At 34.5% G+C, this 14,411-nt stretch overlaps 2 protein-coding genes across 2 annotated transcripts; both read right to left on the bottom strand.

Annotated features, from left to right (window-relative positions):
* Nucleotides 1–739: 739 nt before the first annotated feature.
* LOC138322821 (prostaglandin F2-alpha receptor-like) lies at nt 740–3,347 on the bottom strand. The gene is made up of 3 exons (XM_069266946.1): nt 3,086–3,347; nt 1,776–2,748; nt 740–1,152 (listed from the first exon to the last, which is right to left on the bottom strand). Exons 2-3 carry the CDS (start codon nt 2,628–2,630, stop codon nt 880–882), a joined length of 1,128 nt encoding a protein of 375 aa, XP_069123047.1. The 5' UTR covers nt 2,631–2,748; nt 3,086–3,347; the 3' UTR covers nt 740–879.
* A 789-nt stretch (nt 3,348–4,136) lies between these two features.
* Nucleotides 4,137–14,046, bottom strand: LOC138324502 (lysosomal dipeptide transporter MFSD1-like). Its single transcript, XM_069269562.1, has 13 exons — nt 14,031–14,046; nt 11,745–11,851; nt 10,853–10,962; nt 10,534–10,589; nt 9,989–10,138; nt 9,163–9,318; nt 8,851–8,963; nt 7,327–7,427; nt 6,802–6,910; nt 6,531–6,671; nt 5,934–6,073; nt 5,587–5,701; nt 4,137–5,175 (listed from the first exon to the last, which is right to left on the bottom strand). The coding sequence occupies exons 1-13, from the start codon at nt 14,044–14,046 to the stop codon at nt 5,053–5,055; spliced, it is 1,437 nt and encodes a 478-aa protein (XP_069125663.1). The 3' UTR covers nt 4,137–5,052.
* Between the last annotated feature and the right edge of the window lie 365 nt (nt 14,047–14,411).

The raw sequence follows: 14,411 nt of genomic DNA, 5'->3' as shown, positions 1-14,411 counted from the left end.
AAACCTCTGAACCTTATTGATGGCTTGACTATTATTACAGAACCAACTACAGCTATATAGACCAACTACAAACGAACAACAATCCACAAAAAAAACTACATAAAAATGGTCCCCAAATTTCCAAACCTGTTATCTAGTGATTATATGTGAATTTCAAATATCGAGTACATCCTTGATGCAATAGGTATGATTGTTATGTAAAATAAGCTCCAAATTCAGCCTTACGACCGGTATCAGAGGAGGTCTTATCCCATTTTGATAACCTCAACCTTAATTTTGAATACCTCATTTGATTGCGAACGTCTTTAGGTCAACCTATGTGTTTTATCATGGTTCTTTTTCAGATAAATATTTACATTTCAATTATACTGCTTCATTAATTGCAAATAAATTCCACTAAATGGTTTGGTCTTGGAGGATTATGGGTAGGACGATCACATCACTTAGATGAAACGAGCTCTATAGAAATACATTACCACATAGGTAACACTTACTTTGAGTAGTAGTTTATTCTCAGTAATCTATCCGTACTAACAGTCAAACTGAATTATCCGTGAGGTCATGAAGTAGAACGTGATATAGAATAATAAGAAAATGAGACAGGAGAATCACACACACACACACACCACACACACACACACACACACACACACACACACCACACACACACACACACACACACACACACACACACACACACACACACACACACCACACACACACACACACACACACACACACACACACACACACACACACACACACACACACACACACACACACACACACACACACACACGCACACACACACACGCACACACTTGTTTTTTGGGTCTTTCTCAAATATGACGAAATATAATAATTTAATTAATATATTTGTCATTTCCGAGAAGCAATTTCCCTCTGCTCTGTATCAAATTCAAAACCAGTATCCATACGTTTTGTTTCCGAATCCTCCAGAATCCTATGAAATATACTTCCGCGTTTGCTGTGCTTCCGTGCATACTCAAGGCACCGGGAAAAGAGACAATCCTGCATGATGATGTATATCCATGGATTAAGCACTTGGTGCATCACCGTCATTGCAACGGCGTTCGTGTCCAGTTCATGGTCAACTTCGGACCCATCTATAGCGTTATATAGGAATCGTATCTACAATGAGAATGTTCAAAAATGCGTTAGATCTACTACTGTATAAGCTTAGTTTCAGTATCTTGAATCACCGAGTTTTAGTAATTTCGAATATCTTGAACATATGTTTCCATCACCTAACAGCTAGGTAGTGTTAGAACTGACTCCAGGGCTACAACCCTGCCAGCTTTCAAAAAAACTGCTGGGGTACTAAATTAGCTTCAGGTTGTATGGGGATTTAACATCACCAGCATGCATTTATCATTAAACGTGAAATATACCCTACCTAGGTTTTTACAGTTCAAACATCAGGCGGGTTTATTGCTTGATATGACATTAAAGGCAAATAGCAAAACTCTTAATTTCACAATCAAATTTCTCCATTTTGTAAGTTAACGCCTGGATTTCTCAGAGAGAAATATCTCAACATAAATATGTACTCTTTACATGTATACTCTAAAACCTTTCTACCAATGAAAAATACATTAGATTATCAGTATTAACTCTAACAATAAATGGTTTTTGTCTGCCTTACGGATTATCAATCGCTTAAGCCATACACACAAGATTGTGGTGAGTATCTGCTTGGATGAATTACTTTTATGTTCCGACTTAATATGGTACATTTTGGGAAAACTACTTACAATAACAGGAATCCATGATGATATAAATATAGTCATAATCATCATTAAGAATACTATGTTCTGAATGTTTTTAACACCTGAACTAACTCTGGGTATTCTGGAGATACGGCGGTTTTGCGGTTGTTGTGCCTTCCTATATCTTTGACAAAGTCGGTATATTACCATTCCATTGAGGATCAGCATCGAAAGCACAGCTGATATTCCAATGGATGCGCTTAGTATTAGGAAAGCACGATCATGTTTTTCTTTTGGCTGGATATCAACGAAACACCATGTCCTCTCTCTTTGCACTTGGTGCTTGTTTATTCCTAGTAACGGCAGAATTCCTACGCAAAATGACATGACAATAACTAGTGTTACAGCAATGACAACATGGCAGGATGTTAATTTGTTTCTGTAGAAAATAGGACACCAGCTTGCAACCACTCGATCTATTGACATTAGACAGACGAATAACACCGACATTAATGACGTCACTATCGTTGTAGTTGACATAATGATACAGAGGAGTCTTTCTTTCTCTAAGATGTTACTGTTTCGATATGCTGAAAACATGATTGGAAGGGTTACCATCTGTGCTGTGAAGTCTGACAATGCCAACAACAGTACAAGTTTGTAAAATACTTTCCATTTATGTTTATTCCTGTTCTGAAGAAGAATAGCAACGGCAGTGCAGTTTCCAATAATGCCGAACGAGAACCATATGATGAAGCCATATAATGGTCGCGGTTCGGCGAAAGGTGCCGAATCTGTTGTATTTGATCCTGATGATAATTGTGTTGTCATATTGAAGGCCGAGATATTGATTCCTTGTAGATATATATCGGAATCTCCATCAGTACCGAAGTTGTCCATTACGATATTTCAGTGGTTCAATCCTGTGGGTGAAAATCAATGTTTTTTTCTTCAATCTAAATGTTAATTGCTCCCCTCAATTATTCGTTTCATAATTCGTTATTATCGTTGATTTTATCTGCAATAAACAATATAGATAATGGTATTAGACTGCGAGACGTTTCTTTGAATATGTAATGAGAAAAAAACCTTTTGATTGGAAATCTTATTTGTAATTTGATACATTTCATGAAACCGTAGGGAACAAGAAAGTGGCACTGAGAGCTGTTTAAAGCACAAAGTAACATATACGATTATTGTGGTTTTAGTTTATCAAACATCTATATTATATTACATGTGTGTATTATCATGGTGAAACAAAAAAGTCAAAATTTTGCAGGGCGAGTGACAGGCAAATCTAATGATAGAACAGTTAGAATATGTCACAAAAATACCAAAAAAACTTTGAAACATACCTCATGTCCATGTAAAAGACTACACATCTAAGCTACGTAGATACACTCAGTTCAAATCTATGAATGATATACAATACCAATCTAGTTTCGTCCTCTCGTACAATGTTTACTTCCGGAATACAATATCGCTTTTCCTGACTGTAGGTCTATATAATATAAGGTCATATTTCATTTAAAATCGTTACTTCCTTCTAATACACAGCTACATGACGCATCATTATGTCTATTTAATCTACATATGTCAGACTCAAGGAAGTAACGAAAGTAATCAATGAAAACATATATATGGGAATACCAATCGTTCACGGTAAAAAGTCTTTAAAATAAAATTTGTTACAAAATATAATAAGTATGGTTTGCGGCCCGTGCATGACAAGCCGGACCCGTACTGTGGCTGTACACCAACACGCCTCGGCGGGCTACCTATCGATTACATACTTAATTTATGGTTGAGAAATCTATATTTTCTTCGCGTTGATTATAATTGTCATATACATATCTAGATTTATTTGTAAGTGAATGCTACTAATGTTCTATGAATTGCAATGACAAATTTTAACATTGCATAATCAGAGAGCACGTAAAACCTAAAACGCGTCATGTACAAATAATGCTCAAATAGTGAAACTTGCACATCAAAGTATTAAACCATGTATATCTGCTATTGTCTGAATAGCGTTATTAATCACTGCTATGATCCCTAATAGTATGATAACGAAACGACTCGATTTTATTGTATTTCTCTCATTACTCAAAAGTTACCTGTTAATCATTATTGAATAAATATTTATACAATGTTGTCCATCGTATTTGACAAATGCTTTGTGGGAGACTTGTCTATGTTATAGCGTCTTATTTGCGTAGAAGATACAACACGTCCTTACCATGTTCTTAATTGATAATTGGACGTTAATTCAATAACGCAAATAAACAAATCTTGGTATAAAAGGTTACGGTTTATAACATTTACTATATCAATTTGAACGTCTGGTTTGTTGATTTTATTTAGGTGTTGATTTCTGTTTGGCCGTGAAGGCAGGAGACGTGTCCGTCGGTTTGTGAGGAACAGAAAAGGACATAGAATGATTAGAATCAAAGTTTGAACCTTTATTGACAAGTTATTATATGCACTTAAGTACAAAATTATATAAAATAATATCATAAAATGTACAAATATAAGTGGACATTACCGACATTTTACAGCGGTGTGTAATAAAGTAAAGTTACTTATGTAATCATGATGTTTTACAATCATTCTGCATACCTTTTCTTGTTTATACTTACAATTTACAACTGTTGTCATAAATATACCTTTTCATTCCGTAAAATATGTATGTTCTTACCGTGTGAGATATGGAAGACGTTTAACTTAAAGCAAACGCTGGAGCTATTTTAATAAAAAAAAATCATTTTATATCTTTAGCGATAATTCCATCACTACAGCATGCCCAATTATATTTCTTCCGCGTGGTGTTTTTGCCTCGACACGTTTGACTTAAAAGGGTTGGTCAAACAAAGTGGCATTAGGTAGAATTCGATAATCTGAATTGTATAATAAATGGTTAAGGACAATATGTTGTATTTTACGAGTCTATGCAGGTATACATGTACATGTTTGTCTGATATAAATAATAAATATAATTTAAACGATTCGAGATTTACTGTTCTTAAATAGTAACGGTTCAATATTTTCACAAAACGTCAAAGTTCTATTGTCATTTCGTGCCCATTGTTTTGGACAGTGCTACGCCTTTACAAAGTATTAAAGTGAACAACTTAGCGAGATGGCGGCTTACTGACTGGATGTGACGTAAAACGATATCATTATATCATCAAGAATATGCATATATTGCACTTAGAACGGTACAGATTATTACTTAATATAATGTGAAGCGTTGTGTGGGCGAGTGATCTGTGTTCTTGTAATTCGGTCATATATGGTGGTTATCCGATTCGTCTGTGCCTGGCTATGTACCGTTTGATGCGATACATTTATACTCCTTATTTAGCTTGTCGTTGGCAATCAACTCTGTTGTATCTGTTACGTCAGTGTCTGTATTCTTGGCGAAACGTTTGTTGACACCATCACCCTATACAGAATCATAATCTCATTAACCGTTTTTAATTTGATAGGTAAATTTGAAATGATGCAGCATGCTTACACTGGGATATTAAAAGAATTTTCTATGTGTTTGAATTTATGATATCCAGAGCTATAGATAACAAAGATCATATACAGTGTAACCTGACTAAGCCGGATCTCAACAGGACCAGTAATTTATACGGTTTAGCAAGGTTTCAGAATTAAACAGGTTGAATGATATACATTAAGAAGGAATTCCCATACAATTCTGCCGGAATACAGAGAGATGTTGATTAGACAAGGACGTCGGTGTTGAGAAGTTATACTTAACGATTAAATGTATCGCTTTCAAAATGAATTACACAAATAATATCACAATTTGAAAATTGAGGGAATGTATTGTTGTAGTGTATCTTACGTTGCGAATATCCAGTACATTTAGAAATATACCACAGGATACGGAGAAGACAGAGAGAGCTGTCAAACACAACAGGGCATTTTGGTAAGCGGCAATGTCTTTCTGGTGATTATATCTAGACAAAAAAACATCAAAACATAAAATGCAGTATAATAGTTAAGCAATAAAAAGAACTGGAAGACATAACGTTTGAAGTTGTTAAAATAAAGCAATGCTTGCATTATTTTATTTAGCTAAATGCTTATATAATATCCATGACATTCTTATTCACCTGCGCTAACAACCAAACGATTTTGATAAGATAAATGTTTAATCCAGACACTTTTACTCACTGAAGGTATACTTACTGACGTGTATTCTCTACAATGGCGCCCACGACAAAGTTCGTTATGCCCAGTAATAGCCGTGACACAAAAATGGCTACCCCTGCTGCAGTGCCGAAAACAGCCTGGGGTATCATGTCTATTGTGACCTTCCACATAATAATCTACACAATGGAATACAAACAGTGTGATTATCATAGACCAATATCAGGTCATGGAATTATTTACCCATTTGACAGAATAATGCTGTAGTATATATATAAATGGTTGTATTGAATCTTGACAAGGAGTGTTTGCCATATATTTGTGTTAAAGACGTGAGACCTTACTATGATCGACAAGCAAACTGCATGTTCCTATTGGCAATATACAGCATATGTGCTTCATAAGGTACGGTGTTTATTCGTCAGTTTTGGCAAACATCTTGCGAAATTAAAATACTATCTTAACAAACCGTGAAAACATTTAAACATTCAAAATCTAATTGATAATGAAACATTTTTGGACAATTCAATAGTGAAGGAAAACCGCCTATTTAACATCAATGTATCGAGTTCTACAAAACACTATTTATAAAATATTTAAAAGTGTCTACAAAGTGTGGGACCCATGTATACTTACCACATCAAAAGAGTAGATAATACCAAGTAGCAACGTGATAACCACGGGTGGTATCGTTAGACAGTAGGCCAGTAATAGATATGCAGGTACACACAAGATGGTGATGCCAGTTGCCACTAATCCATTACAATCTATCTTTTTCTACAACAAAATAATATATATAATATGAATTAGATATGGCTATATGTGATTACTTCAAGATTCCATTACAAGTAGAAAGGATGTGATTACAAGGCAATTTACGTAAATTTATATTATTGGAAATAGTTACCAGTGTCAAAGCAACGAATGGTCCCAGAAAGACGGGTCCTATGTATGTAGCACCGATCACATAGGAAGCCAACACCTTCGTATAACCGTATCTCAACTGGATGTATTCCCTGTAGCAACCATTATTTAATATTGGAGTTTAATATTTTTGTTAGATACACTAAGTAACAGATTTATTTATTACAAGTTTATCATAGTGTAGTAACAATATATTTCTCCTGATCGTATCCGTAATTCAAATATCTAAACAAACTATTGCACGACTATCATACAACTATATGCATATTCAGTAATGACATACATCAAAAGGCATTGGTTTTATCATCCTGGCAACTAAAATGATATTTTTGAATTCTTAGCCAGAACAAGTCTTTACATTATCTTACACATGTATGAGTGAACTACGAAACTCCCTCATCACATCCTCAAGCATTCTTGAGTTGTTTGATTTGATACATTTCCGACGTATTACATGGATAATTCATAGTCTATACGTTTAAATCTATTGGGATATGTATATACTTACGGGCCATACGCAACGAAACTGGTGAATGCACTTGTTTCGAAAGATATCATTGCTACATGGATCCAAAATGTCTTGGGGATGTTAGTGATTTCGGTAATATTCTATGACAAAAGTAATAAGCATGATATATTATATTAACCTTTGGTCATTATTTCGAATTATTATATTTCAAATATATATTATGATCCATTATTCATCAATATATATTCTTTACATTATTTAATTCTACCAGATTGGTGTAACACCATAATTAATGTGTATTACACAATAAAAGATGTTTTGTCAGTATTGTTATTCATCTTCATTTCTTTATTTTCGACCAAATGTAAACACATGACTTACCTTTGTCACTGTAGTGACTAGATGCCTGATTTTAATTCATTTGATTTTAATGATTCTATTTCATTTTGTCGAAAATAAATTAACATTTCCATTGTATTTATCAAATACATGGTCCGTCCAGCCATATTATAAATATTGTAAGACGCATGTGTAATAACACTTTCATGACGTCACATGTAGTTTTGAGGTCATGATTTAAGTAGACAGAAACGTCAGATAAGAGCTGGATTATTACTGTGTTATATATATATTTTTTGTAAATTTCTAAAGATATGTCATAAATAGAATCTTATACTCGTGACTATGGGATATGAAAGAGGTAAAGAACTAAAATATATGATCTTTTCTTTTTGTTTTGGGAAAAAGTAGATAATTCATTAAATGACCAAATTTGCATCATCGTGCGATTTGTGACTTTTGGTTGGGGTTTCCCCGTACTTAAATTCATTTATAACATCATAGGGCCAACATTTACTATAGCTGATGATCTATTCAGCATTGTAAAATACACCTTTAATCCCATTTCCGACAAGTGGTCCTCCGTTCTGCTCGTGCCAAAAAATGAGAAAAATGTGTCTTTGAATTATTGTCAGAACATTAAAGAAACAAGTTCGTGAATGTCAGATGGTTGAGACGTGGCACCGAGTTCTGAAAGTTCATTGTTCGAATTGGTCAGATGTTTTATTTTATTTTAACAAGCAACATATATCCTTTATTTTGTCATATGACACCAAATAAAAAAATCACAAATACGGATGATGAAAAAATTAATTGGAATAAATGTCCATATAAAAATCTATACACATTTTGATTTCATATCTCGTGTAAATTGCATACATTGTGTCACATCAAATTTGGTACATGTAGGGAAAGAGTCCATATGGATTGGTTATGATAATTAATACAATTTAATTTTCGCAGGGATCACATCTGTTGTAGGGAATAATTTCGCCGTTTATTATGCGAAAAATGAAAAAGACTGGTGGTGGCAATCTATTTCAGTCATGGAAAATTTATAATACATCATGTGACATTTTACCTGTAGAGTAATTTTAGCTCGAGAAAGAGCTGTACGCGGCCTAGGTCGTGGCAAGCGGAAAGTGACTATACCTCTTTATCAAACTCGGTAAATAATTTGATATGCCACTCGTCTTTTATCTACGACAGGCTTATTCTACTTACAATAGCACGCCTTGAGGGTTGTTGCGATTCAGCGTCGAGTTTTTTGACACCATGAACATCCAATAAGACCATCACAGATGCTATGATGATACCGGACGAACACAAAGTTGCTCCTACAATCAGATGGTTTGGGTTTATGTTTATCTTAAAGAAATATTGGTTAAAGTGTTTTATATAAGAAGACTGTGACATTTAATTAATGTAAAGGATATATGTGGTTTGGCGTATTAGCTTTGGCGTCCTATTAGCACAGCCTCTATGTGTTTAAGATAACCTAAAATAAATAATCATATGTTTTATTTTCATACTCACCAAACCAAATCGCCCATGTGAAGCTAAAATGAACGGATAAGTTGGCTGTTATTAAGAAATTCAGAAATGTTCCGCCCCTGCGTGTTAGTGTAATAAAACTAATAGCTACGAAGGAATCTCCACCAAACCAATAGGATACCAGTCGGTCTTGGACTACTACAAGGCAACATGGAGAAAGAACTATTTAAAATGAACTTTAAAGCAATTTTACAAAAGCAAATAAGCATTTTTTAGAAAATATCATTTTTGCAAATGTTTGCTACCAGAAATGAAAACGATCAAAGAGAAAGGTGTTACAGAACGTTTTCGTTTTAAATCTATACTTAATCAAATCAATACTCAAAATTTCGATAACAAGCCATTATTTTCAAGCCCGTCTTATATCCGAAGTCATTTATCCTGTACAGACATGAAATGATAGGCTTACTTACGATACCGGTTTTCTTTATCACATAACATAAAAGCAACAACACAAAAAATATGACAATTTTAAATTGATCACACGTCTAAAAAAAAGTCGGCTTAGTCAAAAAATAATTTCACTGCGCCCGACATTCAAGTGTGGCCTAGTTTCAAAGCAGACATATTTCCCAGATGTATTTGATTGTAAGGTATACAAGGCTTAATTGTAAGAACGGCCTATTTTCGATTCAGGCTTATTATCGAGATTTTAGTGTATTTTGAATCAGTTCTGAAACATTGATAATACACTTCCAAAGACAATGGCTTTGAGGCTCATTGATATGCTGCACTCAGGAAAGCTTTTAAATTCAATTTTCATATGAAAACTTAAAATACTATGAATTTCAATGATAACGTAACCTACTTCTCAACGGTCCATTTGTAAATCCAAGCAGCATTCTCCCAGTCACCATTAACGGAAACATAACAGATGTGTTTCGAAAGGGTGGCGTTACAGCAAGAGCGAATAGATTGCACCCTACAGATGTCAGGATGATAAAAGCTATTGCGGATACTGAAACAAATGAACGATAACAGTAGTAGAAGTATCAGTTTTTTGCGTTTATACAACTGATTATATGTGCAGTCTCAACAGTTGTGATTGTACATACAACGGCCTTCGTATGTGATGTCAATCCTTGTAGAGTTTAAATGTTTATGAATTTGTTTTGCGTTACCTACGATTTATACTTATATTCTATATTATACTATAATTTATTATTAGAACAAATCATATTTCAACTATAATGACGAGGGACGAATGCGCTGTGAAACTTTTTCCATAAACAGTTTTAGTTCAGTCTAACTGGAATAATTGTTGTTTGCTATTAATTAACAACACTGCTGCCAAACGATTTCTCTAACCATTCTTTGCTCTTTAACATGACAAATTTTAACGTACTGACATACCGCGATTTCCAATTCTGTCGACCACCCATCCGGACAAGAGAGATAAAATGGCGGATCTGGAAAAAATGAAAACTGTTTTCCTTTCCCTGTTCTAATTAAAGACAACAACATTATCATATTTACAGTACATGGATATGCAAGATACATGATTATAACAATTCTAAGAAAAGTGTTTCAAATACGTATCTAGGATCAAGCTCTCACGAGGAAACATTTCTCATGACCAACAGTGTGGTGCATATGGAGTTTCCAAGAGACCCGTAATCCATTATTAACATATATACTGTGGTCTCCGTTACTATCGCTTAAAATAACTTACGTCCAAAACAGAAAAGCGTAGAGCAGGCTGTATCGTTCGGGTCCCAAACCGAGACATGTGTCGCAGCAAGCACTAGTTAGCATGCTATAATTGGCATTACAACTCATGGCCTAAAATGTCAAAACACGAAAAGTACAACAGGTAAATACTTTCAAACAAAATAACGGACGTTAACAAGGGTTTAAAGATACTTTGAATAACAAGGAAATTTTGCACTAGTAGATGCAAGCAGGAATAGAAAAAGACGCCACAACGTACATACAACCATGGATAAGTGGATGTAAACGAGGGCTTTTAGATGTCTCAAATTACACAGGAATATTGGAGTAGTAGATCATTCTATTCCTTCATCGAGATTCGTGTACAAATGTGTGTAGGGATCAAAACCCTTTAAAATATTTTATCGACTGCTTCACGGCAGTAATTGCATTCATAGTCATTTGTTTTTTGTTTGTTTGATTAATTAAAGTCTTATTAACAACCAGGATCATGTAAGGACGGGGCCTCCCATGTATGTGGTGTGTAACATGTGTGTAGTGCGATGTTCGTGTTTTGGGAGAATGCGGTATGTTCATGTTGTGTCTTCTGGTATAGTGGAACTTATGTCCCGTGTATAGTGCTATATCACTGAAGCATGCTGCTGAAGACACAAAACAACATAAGTGTGTAAGAGAATCGGTCTGCAAGAGCCAACCAATAAGAGACTGCATATAAACACGTGATCAAACGTCTCGGTCAAAGACACTGTCAACTAATCAAATCGCGTTTAGTCTATATCACGTATGGTATCAGCATAATGTAACCAACGATTGCAACAGTACTTGACATCCTGACGATTGAACAATTTTAAAGCAGCCATAAAAAGCGATAGGTGGGTTATAGTACTACTTACTTCGCCAGATACAAAATCCACTTGTAAGGAGCTTGGCAGGTCGACATAATAGTAAGCCCCAAAAACAAAGGTACAGTCACAGAACAAAATGGCGTAACGCCATTTCCCTGTGGAAGGTAATAAGAAAATAGGTGTCATTTGAAAAGATATTTTTTCATTTGAAAAAAAATAGTCACGTGGAAATATGCTGCAGCTAAAATTGACAGAGGTGCTTCATGCTCTGTAATCAAAATACCCATACATACTGGAAAAACACAAAAAATAAAATGCATCTCTTGACATTATTTTATTTAATTATTGTTTGATTAAATCAACTTCCTTTTAATTGCCAGGTTCATTGAAAGACAGAATCTCATGTGTGTTGCGTGTGAGGTGCGTGGTCTGAGAGACTGCGCTATATTCGTGTTGTGCCTTGTTTCCGTTTTTAAAGTGTTATCTCATTGAACCATGCCACCGAATACGCCACATCCCAACAGTCGAGTTATACCGAGAACAGGCAAACCAAATACACTTCTTCTTTTTTTTTTTTTTTTTTTTTTTTTGCTGAGCGCTAAGCAGTTTTATAGTTTTTCTTGGCCAGATGACAGCGTCATAGCCATTATCACCGCATCGTTTAAACGAACACCACTGCATACACTACCAGTAACGCAAGGACACTTTAACAATTATTAAGAGTTCATGTCAAACTGTCTATCCTCAAATCCATGCACAGAAAGGATATGTATAACATAGTATTTTCTTTTTATCATTGTAACATTAAAAAACACATACAGTCTTGGTACTACTTTTTATATATATTGACTATTAGAAGTAATATTGGGGATTTCTAACATAACGACACTGAAGGAAACACACGTGAGACATGGATACTGTATTCCGATTAAATATCCGTTGAACATCAAAACGTATACAAATGCTTTCCTTATTTATTATGCAATTTATTACACATACATATACATTTTAGCGTCACATTAATAGCCAGTGCCATTAAAAACTGTTGTTAGCCAAGACAATTCAAGGACGGGTGTCCATTTATGCAATGTGATGCAGTTTGTAGATGTCTGTATGGGCTTGTTTGTGATTTTAGGTTTAAAGTCCTAAGCGTTAGGTATGTGAATGAATGTGAGTGAAACCACTAAAATTGTGACGCATTATTGTTTCAGCAATGCACAAGTATTGACGTTCATATTTGTAATAGTTGAATCGGGTGCGAATATGGGTGTTTCCATATGGACGATACGTTACACCTCCAGAAATGTTGATAGTATATAGCTTACTTTTCTATATATAGCTAAATAACATAACTTCACACTCCTGTCAATGAGCTTAGAAGACGGGGTATTTATCCCTTACTTGTTACTATCCGTTCAGATTGTTTGCCTAGTAGCACCCTTGCTTCTTTTGCATTAGAAACTTCTTTAATTGTAAGTGTTATGTGTGCTATATCTTATCCGGAGATAAAATAACCCAGTTACACACCTTTTTAGAAAAATTAAAAAAACGCACTTCATTTCTTATTTTCTGCCAAACCTTTGGGTAGAAATTCCCCACACTAAGCAAATTGAAACAGTTCACAGTGTGCTTTCAACAGATTATCTGTATCATCGTTAGGCTATCGCAAAATTGATAATGAAGAAAGCAATATTTAAAAATCGGCTGAATGTTTTATAGAATGTTGGGGTATTCGACGTGTTGTCTGCTTGTCATGGGGTATTTCCCATTTTTATAGTGTTCTCATTGAAGCAAACCACCATGAACAGAGAACAGCACAACCGGTCACATCATACTTTAAACTGAAAACTAGAAATAAATATACCAAGTACTTATCAGTTTTACAGCAGTTGTTGTAATGAATATGTAATAAACTATTTTCAAGCAACTGTTAGTCTGTCAAATTAGCAATATGGGACCATACTCTAAATAAATATATTGCATTTATCGTATCAATGACGTTAAAAATATAATCTTTAAATTCGTCTTATTTTTTATAGTTATTGAGTGTTTATATTATATGCCTGAATATTTAAGTTGTGTAGATTGCAATGAATTAATTATTGATACTGTTCCTGGTGATCATTTTATTTTTGGAAAAAAATAATAGATGTAAGATAGTAGATATTACCCAATAAATCAAGGAAAAACGCTAAATAGTTACTAGTGAACCAATTCTCATAAAAATCACTAAAAGCAGAAGTCAAATGACATTCACAAACAAATCTGAGTAAACAATAAGCTGATGGAAGTACAATAACCCAGCTTAATAATTATGGATTTAAGAATACTTGCATTCATTAGGTCTCATGTTGGATATAATTATTCAACATTCGGCATACCGCGTAGCTGAAAAGTAAATGAACGGTTTAAAAAGGCTACTGGTAAGTTCAGTCAGCTAGTCATAGGCCGGGATCTAGAGGGGTGAGGTCCACGTGCACACCACCCCCCCCCCCCAAATCTTAACGAACCAATGTTTTTCTGAAGCCTTATGACCCACTATCTCGAATTTCACTAAAGACTGATAGACAATAGAACAACAAATACATATCAGGACCATATAATCCAATATATGTAGTTATTTCTACACAGGAAATGAAGAAAAATCGGATTTTAAGCTCAAAAATGGTCATTTTAAAGAAAAAAATTCATATTTGGCTTGACGCAGCAAAAATG

Source organism: Argopecten irradians, chromosome 5, assembly GCF_041381155.1.
Source record: "Argopecten irradians isolate NY chromosome 5, Ai_NY, whole genome shotgun sequence".
Classification (NCBI taxonomy): domain Eukaryota; kingdom Metazoa; phylum Mollusca; class Bivalvia; order Pectinida; family Pectinidae; genus Argopecten; species Argopecten irradians.
This window is presented reverse-complemented; position numbering and strand designations above follow the sequence as displayed.

Coding starts and splice junctions, on each gene's coding strand:
- LOC138322821 (XM_069266946.1), bottom strand. CDS start 2,630: ATGGACAACTTCGGTACTGATGGAGATTCCGATATATATCTACAAGGA. Junction 1,153..1,775: donor CATCATGGATTCCTGTTATT/GTAAGTAGTTTT, acceptor TTCTCATTGTAG/ATACGATTCCTATATAACGC.
- LOC138324502 (XM_069269562.1), bottom strand. Junction 7,428..8,850: donor AACCCTCAAGGCGTGCTATT/GTAAGTAGAATA, acceptor CTTTTGTCATAG/AATATTACCGAAATCACTAA. Junction 6,672..6,801: donor CATTCGTTGCTTTGACACTG/GTAACTATTTCC, acceptor ATTTTGTTGTAG/AAAAAGATAGATTGTAATGG.